We start from the raw sequence: 11,374 nt of genomic DNA on the forward strand, positions 1-11,374 counted from the left end.
GGTGATAAATTGTACTCTTTTCATTTCAAATTAGTTGTCTTACCTATAAAAGCTTTCAAGTTCATTTCAAAAAAGAATATATCTTCTTTTTCAAAAACTTTTTAATTTTTTAACTCTACATATGACATGTTTAAAATCACAAAATTAAAAGATATTTTGGTAAATTATACATATATTTAATTTAAGACTATATGATGATTTGAAGTGTTATTTACTTTATTAAGCTCCATATAAAATTAAAATCAGACGAACAAATTGAAACAAGAATATTTATTCGTATTCATATAGCTTAAAATGGATATTAGATAGTACTTGACCTAGCAAGATTTTGTACAGTCACAATCGGTGGAAAGTTCTCTGTTCCCTTTTAATTCTGATATAACCTTATATGTTATGGTACAGATTAATTAATGTGTAATTTAATTAGCCATAAATCACGGCACTGTAGTTTCACCATCAGTTCAGTCTTATACAGTACTACTATAGAGATAAGTTTTTGTAACTTTATGGCATGAAATTAAATAAAGAGTCACAGCTGTCCGGAGCATAGCTAGTTTTCCCGTACGTGCATGCATGGTAGTACATTTTTCATTTATGGTGCATGGTCGATGAAGTTGACGGACGGACACGATTATTCAATCAGAGTTTAGTCAATTTTGTTCAAATCCTTATACATATGTATTTAAAAATTAATTAAGTATAGATTATAGAGTTCGAACCCAATAAATCAAATGCTTATGAACTTATGGTTAATGTACGTTTTTGTTGAGGGAAAAAAATAGTCAAGGCATTCAGCGGTACGCTGGTGTTCAAACTAGCATTGTGGGTAGATAAATTACCTCTTATTCAATGGCGGAGCCAGACTTTTCTTTAAGAGGTTCAAAAGTAAATATACGGACTAGTCGAAGGGGTTCAACATCTATGATACATACATAAAAATATTTTTGACCATATAAAAGTAGTATAATTTTTCGACGAAGGGGCTTCGGATGAACCTTTGAATTGCACGTGGCTCCGCCACTGCTCTTATCTACTGGATTATCTCACAAGAAATATTTCTTATCTAGTTAACTGAAAAAAAAAAAAAAAAAAAAACTACCATTAATATTTTTTTTTTAGAAAAATAATTCTTTGAATTCAAATAGGACCAAGATGAAGAAGATTATAGAATAATGCTCGATATAACTATTTATGATTCCCATCTTATACCTTAGTTAAAGTAAGATAATGCCTTCATTATATAGTCATATCTTCATTTTACAATCTCAGTCTTAGCAATCTAATTAATTCTAAGGTGTGTTAATATTTAAACACCAGACTTAAACTAATTAGGCTAGTTCTACTACACATTCGGTCGGTTAAAATTTATACGCACTTGATGTATACACCAAGTCAATATACATGCATGTCATGTGTTTGAATTTAGAGTTATGTTACTTAACCATGATTAATTAACATATATATATTTACTTGACTTAATTGCTTAATTATGATAAAGAATATTGATTTGATATATACACCGGGTGCATATAAATTTTTACCCATTCCGTCTGTGAACCAGCGAAAAATCTTTAGTCTAGTCTATAGTTAATACAAACATATACTGATTGACAAATGGACAAATCCAAAAGGGGAGGTGGTCGTTATGTTAGTTGTGACTGGGGACTGGGGAGTAATAACGCAACTAATAAATTTTAATTTGATTATCCATTCACACGTAAAAAGTCCACAAGCAATTTGGTGCTTCCCAACTGTAAAACAAAATGAACAATTAGACTCCTACTTTGTCACCTTCCTCCACTTCCCTCATCAACTTTTCTCTCTCTCTTTTATTGTTTTGCAAATAGCTATACAACTTGCAGTAGTTGATCAGTTGCCTTTGCTTTATTATCAGGTTTTATTTGGACAAAATCTTAAAATTTTAGGTGATATGATGGTCATACAATGTAATATAACGTAAGCAGAGTTCATAAATTCGAATCTAACCGTAATTCATAATAGAATGATGAAATTTACGTATTTACCCAACAAAAAAAATTAAAGATTGAAGCCCGCTCAAGCAAGGGCATTTATAAATAAATAAAGTAAACACATTTTTTTACTATATAAAATTAAATTTTTAGATGAGATATCACATAAACAATATACGTAACTTGCTTATGTTTAGAGTGAGAGAATAAGACGGACATACATCATGAGGATTAGAAAAAAGAACCACTTTCAGTCAATATTAACTACTTTAATATTTGTTAAGCTCTTTAACAAAAATATTTAATAGTTTAAATTATATGAGCATTTGTGGTAAACTACCATTTACATATGCTTAAATATTTCAAATAATTAATAACCAACATTAGAAATGGACTTGAATAACTTATATTTCTAAAATATTTGAAGCAAAATATTCAAAACGATAAGTAATATTAAAGTAAATTCATTTTTAGTAGAGTTTTAAAATCCTAACAACATAACAATTTTTTTTAAAAAAAATTATTTGAAGATGGATGTCCTATACTTTATATTTTGTCAATGAACTCAATAAATAAGCTCTTGCAAAATAAGTAACAAGATATTGTACTTAATGTCTATGTGTCCCATCTATATTTAAGATGATTTATTTACTTACTTGTCACCATCTTCGTGGACCCAATATCATTTAAAATTATATATGTTCCAAGAAATGTCAATTAAAATTAAGGCAGAGCACTTTTCCTTGACGGGACGAAAGGGAAAATAAAAAGTGGGATAAAAGAAAAAAAAAATTATTTATCAGCACTTTTTGTTCCTTTTTTCTCATTAATATCACCCTCCAAAACTACGAATATGTATTTTCTTCCTCTTGAAGAACTGCCAAATATTTCATTTAACTTCACAAAAAAAAAAAAAAAAAAAAAAAAAAAAAATTGTTGTTTACGTTGGCCGGCATATCATTATTTTATATCAAAGTTTTTTCAATTTTTTTTCTTTTTATCTTTATGTCTTTTTTTTTTTTTTCCTTTTAAAAAATGTTCAACAAAACTGAAGATTAAAGAACACGACAATTATTTGAATTATTATGTCAATCAACTTCATGAATTGTAGGTTCATGTATTTATTAATTTCTTCATTACCATAATTGTATTAGAAACTTGTGGGACATTAGCGAAATTCTAATTTGAGTCTATCATGAAATGCTATATACTTCTCCTAGCTAGGAAAGGTAAGTCATATGTAATTACTAAACTAAGTTACCTTTTAGATAGAATTACAAAGTTATATATTTACTCCGTCTCATTTTAGTTGGCACATTTCATTTTACGCTATGATTAAGAAATCATAAATTGAATGATGAATTTTACTTATTTTGCTCTTTACCTATATTAATGATATTCATTGGCACAGAAATGAATGTTGAAATTGTAATTGTTCACATTTAATGTATACTAATCATAGAGTTAAAATGAAAAAATACTAATTAATTTTATACTGATTTAATAAGTGATCAACTAATATGAGGTATTTATTTTTAGTAAGATAACTAATTACAATTAACATCTATAGGAGTTTATTGGCCACATGTTGATAATCTTAATAAATTAATTAACTGGCTATCTAAATTTTGATTTTATTGGTGAGAATTCGAGAAGTTCCCCCTCCCATTTCCTGCATAATTTCCTACCGAAATTTTTCTTTGTTCAAAAAGAAAAAAAAGAAAAAATTTCTAAGTGAGGAGGTGGCAGTTACTGATTAAATGGACGGTGCTAATTACTACGTACTGTTTGCTTCCTCAACCAAATTATAAAATGAAACTTCCTACTTTACTTCTTTCGTATTTCCTCTTTTGTCAGCAACCGTACCCGTAACTTGACCAAAATAAAAAGTAAATTGTTAATAAATAGTAGTATATATTTTTCAAAAAATGAAAAGAAAAATTACTACTAACTTACACTTAAAATTTACATCAAATAAACATGAAAACTGCAAATTAAAGTAAAATATATTATCATTTAAAATATTATTAAGTGATAAAAGAAGTTTAAAAAGACATGCATTATATATGTATACTTTATTAGCTTCGTGCAAGAATATCAAGTGTGCCTGAATTTTTTCTTACAGTTCATGTGTTGAATACAAGAGAATCCAACTTATTCATGATCTAATTTAACACAAAAGCTATTTTAATCAACACAATTAAGTGAAAAAAAATGATTTTATCGCTCAATTGTGCCAATTTAAAACGAATATTGTGGTGGATCGAGTCATGCATAGGTCAAGTCTACGTGAACGTGAACCAATAAAAAAGGTCATATTTTTACTTAAAATTCAATGAAATGTGTGTCATATAATTGTTACGTTAATGAACGGAGATTTTTAAATCTGAAAATAATGTTAGATGCAAATTTGATTCAGTAGGTGGAAATAACACATTTTAAAATTATGTCAAGAGCATTTTGATTCAATAGGTAATAAGAGACACAAATTTAACCGAATGAATATAAAAACACAAATTTTTAAAACCATTTATAATATATTACGGACATTTTTCTATCCTTTTCCATATAAAATTTAATGATCAGATGAAGTGTATATAGCCTCCATTCTATTTTTAATCTTTGGCATAGAGTCATAGACGCAGAGTACGTAATCAGTATTGGTAAGGGCTAATCAGCTAATGTAATAATTCATGCAAAGACTTGGTGTAAATGCAACATGTGTACATAGCTTAAGCATATTTTTGGTGAACTATATCTTGATTAGAGACTGTAGACCTACTAATAATAATTTAGAAAATCAAACATATATGGTGCTTAATTAATAAGATTCCTTGAGGTATTCATTATATTATTGACTGGTTCATAGTCTAAATCAACACCTAATTCCCATTAAATTATAATATGTGTGCATTTACCTATCTCCTAGATTGTTATATATATGCGATGTTAGATAATCATAAAATAATATTATAAGAGAGATTTTCTTATATATAAAAACAGAAATTATGAGAATAATATCAAGTGATTCGAACCTTTTTTTTACAGTGTTTTGAAAACTCAAGAACCCAATCATCTGAATATGTAACTTATAGACTTTATCTATATTTGAATATAAAAAAAAAAGGAAAAGAGATCGATACTCCATTTAGAGTGATCCTTTTTATAAACAAGAACATGAAATCACTAAATTAACAAAAGAAAAACTAAAGTTAGAAAGATGTAATACTGACAATCTAATCTCTAATGCAAGTATTAATATCTGCTATCCTAGTGTAAATAATCTATTATAATATTTATGTGGGTGTAAAAATGATTCATTAAGCTAGTTAAAGTATGTTATTTTTTAAAATGAACTAATTAAAAAAATACACTCTAGTGTATAAACTACGAAACAAAATACTTATTAATCAATACTCAACAAATAGTGGACCCAAAGAAAATTCTTGCCACCTTAAAAACAGTCTAAAGAACAAAGTAATTAAGCACTTCATTTTCGTAGGACCAAAGAGGTCATTTTCAAACCTTAAGAGGTTTAAGTTGTATATTTTATGTTATTTCCCTCCCCTTTTTGACAATCTTACACTTTGGTGTAGGTCACAACTCACAATTGTCATCCAAAAGCTAAAGCCTTCAAAAAAATTAATTAAGGGATAATCTAGCAATCGAGTTTATTTTAACTATCAGCTTAATTAACTCCTCACAATTAAGCCACCCCATGAAATACATGACATATGAACCACGATTAATTACATTCCGCAGGTAACCTAAATAAACAATTAACACTCTTTTATAGGGTAAAATTAAAAACTTCATTTATCACACTAATTTATCATGATTAAGTGATAAATCAAGATGCAAATATGTATTAATTAACTATAGTTTAGTAACAATTATATTTGTAAAAGATATGTATTACATATTTATTTTATATGATATAAATGTATATTTATTATTTTATTGTCTAGCAAATGCCATGCGGCGTACTTAAGACTACAAGTTTCAAAACAAGTTTGTTTCTTCCTTCAATTTTATGTTTGAGTCAAAACTTTACAAACAGATTTTAAACTGGAGGGAGTATATACTACATACGTCCGTGTACATTCAAGCGAAAAGATTTTAACCTCGTACCAACTCTTGTTGCATAATATAAATTAAAAATAATAAATAGAGGGATTGGATCATAATTTTGAAAATACAGCAGTAAAAACCTTAACTAATAGTTGAATCTAATCTGGAATCTGTGCCTTTGCGTTAAAAAATAATAATTATATAATGTAATAATGATATGATATGGCGTATTTACTTGTAATATAAAACTTGAATTTGCTTCCGACTAAGTAAACCCTCTGTGGAAGTTTAGGATAAGGCAATTTTCACTCCATTCCAAGCCCGAATTGAGAAGATATGGTGATCAAAGAAAAGTAGCAATGTAGGAAAAAGGCAAATTGGTCGGCCAAGGGGGCCTTAGTTGTGTTTGTGGATAGGCCTTCTGATATAGATTTAGTCGAACTCAAAAATTTTCATTAAAAATGTATATACATATCAAAAAAATTCACTAACTATATGTAAATATTAAGTTTAAAACTTACTTATTAATCTTTGAAATTGTTAGTTGAAAATTTAAAATTCATAAATTTAACATCTCGACTCAATATATGATGGATAGGATAGTGCCTAGTGGATACACATTGAGAGAATGGAGCCAACAGCGCAGCCATAGGGCCAGGCTTGTAAATCACGCTACAAAAGTTTCCGCTACTAACGGTTCTTAAATAGACCGTTATAAAGTGTGTGTATGGCTGTCACTATATTTTTCTTTTGCTAACTAAATATTCAAAAAGTTGTTGACACGTTAAGAATAATAGTACTATAATACCTTCATGTACTGTATTAACAAAATTTACCTGACTTTTGCAGCAACTTTAAATTTCTAGAAAGATTTCTGCCAGCTCCGAGTTACACTTGCATTCAATTTACTGCTACACCACATGCCATGCCATTTGTTTGTAATATAAGGAATAAACTTTCTGCAGTGCATTGGTCACAGTATCCAATTAACAACAAAAATTGATTTCATGAATTTGTGTTGCTTGGTCATACGATTCATTTAAACAAAATTGCTTTCTATCAGAAATCTTTTCGTTTCTGGAGCTCAATCACTTCTTTACTAGTGTCATGGTTAAGAAAAATTATCTATAAGATAAGTTCAACAAATAAAAAATAATACCACATGAGCCCAAGTGTAATAGCTTATTGACCATGGGTAATTAAACTTTTCTACTCTTTATTAGTAAATACATTTCTTTAAAAAATACATACAAATTGTAGCCTTAAGAGCTTTATCTGAACTTGACGAAATAAAACCGTCATTTGGGTGCAATTTGCTTTCTTTAAATATCCATTTGTTTGGAGTGTTTTGGATATTTGGTTTATTTATGTATTCACACAAACAATTAATGCTCGATTTTGACCTTGACAAGACTCAACTACACAATTTTGTTCTATATTTATCTTTCTCCCATTTCACACTTTCTTCATTAAATATAATAATTTAATATTAAAAAGAAAATTTGACGCAAAAATATTCCGCGTTCATAGCAAATTTGGTGAAAAAATATTTTAATACAAATATTAACTATTAATCATGATTTAAATAAAGACCAATAGATCACACCACCGCTCCAAAGGCTCCCCTCAATAATCTAATATTCTTTTAATTAATGTAGTACATATATTATCTGGAAAGTTACAATTCAATTTTCAAACATTATCCCTTTGAACTCAACCCAAGATATCTAAAAGCTCATTATCTCTACTAAAATTGACCGCTTTGTTTACCCAAAACATTTTAAAAATAATTTTTTGAGACATAAATATCATTAACTTACAGCACAATTACTTAATTACCCATAATCAGCCAACACGTGGGCCAGCCCTACATCCTTCACAAGTGGCAAATCTTCTTCCAGCTCAGCCTAATCAACGGTCCAGATTGCATCATGGCTTCCAAACCGCGTCCCTGACCCTCCACCACTATATATACTCCACAATCCTCAATGCACTTTTCCATAACCAATCACTCACCGGAAAACTCAAAAACACTCACTGGAAAAGCAAAAAATTAGCGAAGGTTATCGGAGAAAATGGCGCTAAACGGTTTAATTCTATCGCTTAAAGTTGCGCTAATTTCAATTGGTGCAATTTCGTTAGCGCTGTTAGCAAAAGCGTCTATTCCATTGGTTTTATATGAACTCCCAACAATTTGGAGTGCTGTTGTTGTTTGGCTTAAGCCTCCGTATCTCTACTTTGTTATCAACGGTATAATCGTAATCATCGTTGCTACTTCTCGCTCGTCGAATCATAAGGAGTCCAGCTCCGGCGATCAATTTCAGACGTTGATTACTGCTAGAACACCTCCACCGTCAGATTTTATAGCGATTACACAACCTGCAGAGCTGGAACTTCATACAGTTCAGAGTGAAATGAAAGTGTTTGAGGCAGCTACTGTACCCGTGCACGAAACGAAGGTGTTTGAAGTTAAGCCAGTGCTGGTGAACGGCTCCGTCGTGGTTGTGAATCACGAAGATGAAGATGTAAATGATGAGCCTGATGAAAGCGATGCGATTGTTGATTCGGAATCTGCTGGGGCTCCGTTGCCGGAAACTGAAGCTAAAAATGAGCTGCTTTTACTACCGGCGACGGAGAAACCTCTGGCTTCTTCCAGGTTCAGTAACCGGAAACCACCTGTGAAAATGAATCCAGAAGGTACGTGAAAACTACACACATTTCTTGTTAATTTTTCCGTTCACGTCACATTTTTCTTCTTAAGTACTTAGTAAAACGTAAAGACACTTTTCAAATACTACTTAAAAACAATTAATCTTAAATTCCCAATTTTAGTATTTCATAATTTGATTTTTCAAAGATCACTAATTTTACATTTTTTGATTAAAAATTAGTGAGGTAAAATTTTTGGCTCGTCTCTTTCGACAGTGTTCGTTTGGATATGCTTCAAATCTAGTTGCAACGACGTCATTAAAAAGCAAATGGCGTTATCTGAAAATCGCGTCGACGTCACAGTAGTACCTATATCAGTCAATTTAAATATCTACTTCTAAAATTTAAAAAAAATAAAATTAAAATTAAGTCCGATGCACTAAAATTACTGATACATCTCTTAATAATATTTAGAAGCTAATACGAGTAAATAAATGGATAATTTCAGGGGTGAAGTCATTGAAGGTGGCGAGGTCAAAAAAGCCGGAGACATTAGAGAACACATGGAAGATGATAACAGAGGGGCGTCACGTGCCACTCACGAGGCATATGAAGAAATCAGAAACCTTCAACAACGGGCGTCACGTGCCGGTGGAGGACGACGTGGCTCAGGAGGAAAACGAGAATTCCACCACCTTTCAGCTGCCGCAGCACCACGAACAGAGGCACGTGCTCAAGTCGGAGACGTTCAAGGATCGGACTAACTACGAATCGCCGGCGACGGTGAAGATACTTAAGGATCAGTCGCTGAGCTCCGACGAGTTGAATCGGAAAGTGGAAGCGTTTATTAAGAAGTTTAATGAAGATATGAGATTACAGAGACAACAGTCTATGCAGCAGTACATGGAGATGATTAACCGTGGAGTGTAAATTAATTAGTTTTAGTTAAAAAAAGAAAAATTAACTTTTTTTATCTTCTTTTCCAGAAAAAAAAAAAAGATTTTTTCCTTTTAAAAGAAAAGGTTGACCAAAAAAAAAAAGAAAAAAAAAAAAGAAGGGAGAGGAATTTTTAATTTGGATTTAGTTTTTTTAGGCTTTTGAAGTGACTTGGGTTTTGTTTGATTTTATAGGAAATACTGTAGGATGTATAGGAGTACAAAGTGGGAAATTAATACTGTGAATTGTTCTTTTATTTGTCATAAGTTTCTTAAATGAAAAAAAAAAAAAAATGAATATAGCAGCTACAGTTGTTATGAATGGTCCTTTATTTAGTTAATGGTGGAATACATTCATAACTACTTGAATTTATCAATAAATTTTATTTAGAATTATGATATGTTCTAGAGCACCTTCACATATTATAGAATTAGAAACTTTCTCTAAATATTTTGGTTTAGATACTAGAATTATAATTTGTTCCAATCGAATATAGCATTGAATAACACGGACAAAAATATTTTCAAATTTCTAATTAAGAAATACCTAATTGAAATATTTCATCATGTGTTCAGGTTTTTAATTGAAACATATTACTTATAATATGAGAGTGTGAAAGTTTGATGGATGGTGCATTGGGTATATTATGTAACTTCTTACCTCATTAATAAATCGTTTCATGTGTAATTTTCCACTCCAAATTTACTTGCTGTCTCATATTTTAAGTCATCAGCCTTTGACTCTCGGGATCTTAATTTACGATTTAACTTAGAATTTCAGATAACATATTAGAAGAGATTTAATTATTTCTAGAATAAATTAGTTGTAATAAATAGTTGGTGACAAATAGATGAGAGAACGGGAGAGAAAATTAGATTAACAAGTAATAGTATATAGTAGAGTCTCTATATATTACTAGTATTTACGTTTAGCAGAATTTGGGAGAAATTTCATGTGTAGTTTTCTCAAATTTTCGTCGTAGTTTTTCTCCTTCTTTCTTTATCTAATTTAATTGTATGTAAAAAGGACCCTTTACAATTGGAAAATAAGGATACCTACTCCAATATAGAAAGCAACTCTAAACAATGGAAAAAGAAAAAAGGTTGTGCATGTAAATGAAGCTTATGTACCGTTAAAGGATGTGGTGAGCGGATGGGGCTACTACTTGATAACACACGGTATTCACAAGCGTAAAACAGTAAAAAAGTGACCTGGAAATATTCGTAACAAGAAAGACACAAAACAACACAAGGAGGCAAACACAAACTTAATGATAAAGAAGATAGATTACTTGACACAAGGGAAACATGTAAAGTAGTAACTAAAGAGTGTATTAAACTCTAAAACTCCTACAAAACATGTTAACAAGCACCAAGTTTTTACGACGATATAAGAGCGGAGTCCACCATTCCAGCACCAACATTTCTAACAGACAAGCAATCACAAGAGATTCCACCCTTGAATGCTATCCTAATTACAAGTTTTGGTTTTGTGCCTCAAGGAGAGAGGACTTGGTGTTTCAAAAGTTCAAGACTTACAATAATCATCAACTCAAGAACTAAAGACCTAAATTAGTCTATTTATAGACTTATTACAAAAGTAAGGTGAAATAACCAAAAAAGCTCTTTAATGAATGGCTTCAAGTAGGCGCCCTTGGAGTGCTATGTATGGATGGTTTTGGTGTTCATTTAGGTGCTCCTTTGCACTTCATTTGCATCCATCAAGTCTCGGATCCAACACGTACTCTC

General features: G+C 30.5%; 1 protein-coding gene across 1 annotated transcript; it reads left to right on the forward strand.

Annotated features, from left to right (window-relative positions):
• The first annotated feature begins 8,020 nt into the window (after nucleotides 1-8,020).
• LOC107859455 lies at nucleotides 8,021-9,930 on the forward strand. Its single transcript, XM_016704480.2, has 2 exons — nucleotides 8,021-8,738; nucleotides 9,199-9,930. Exons 1-2 carry the CDS (start codon nucleotides 8,117-8,119, stop codon nucleotides 9,618-9,620), a joined length of 1,044 nt encoding a protein of 347 aa, XP_016559966.2. The 5' UTR covers nucleotides 8,021-8,116; the 3' UTR covers nucleotides 9,621-9,930.
• Nucleotides 9,931-11,374: the final 1,444 nt, after the last annotated feature.

Source organism: Capsicum annuum, chromosome 2 (genome assembly GCF_002878395.1).
Source record: "Capsicum annuum cultivar UCD-10X-F1 chromosome 2, UCD10Xv1.1, whole genome shotgun sequence".
NCBI lineage: Eukaryota > Viridiplantae > Streptophyta > Magnoliopsida > Solanales > Solanaceae > Capsicum > Capsicum annuum.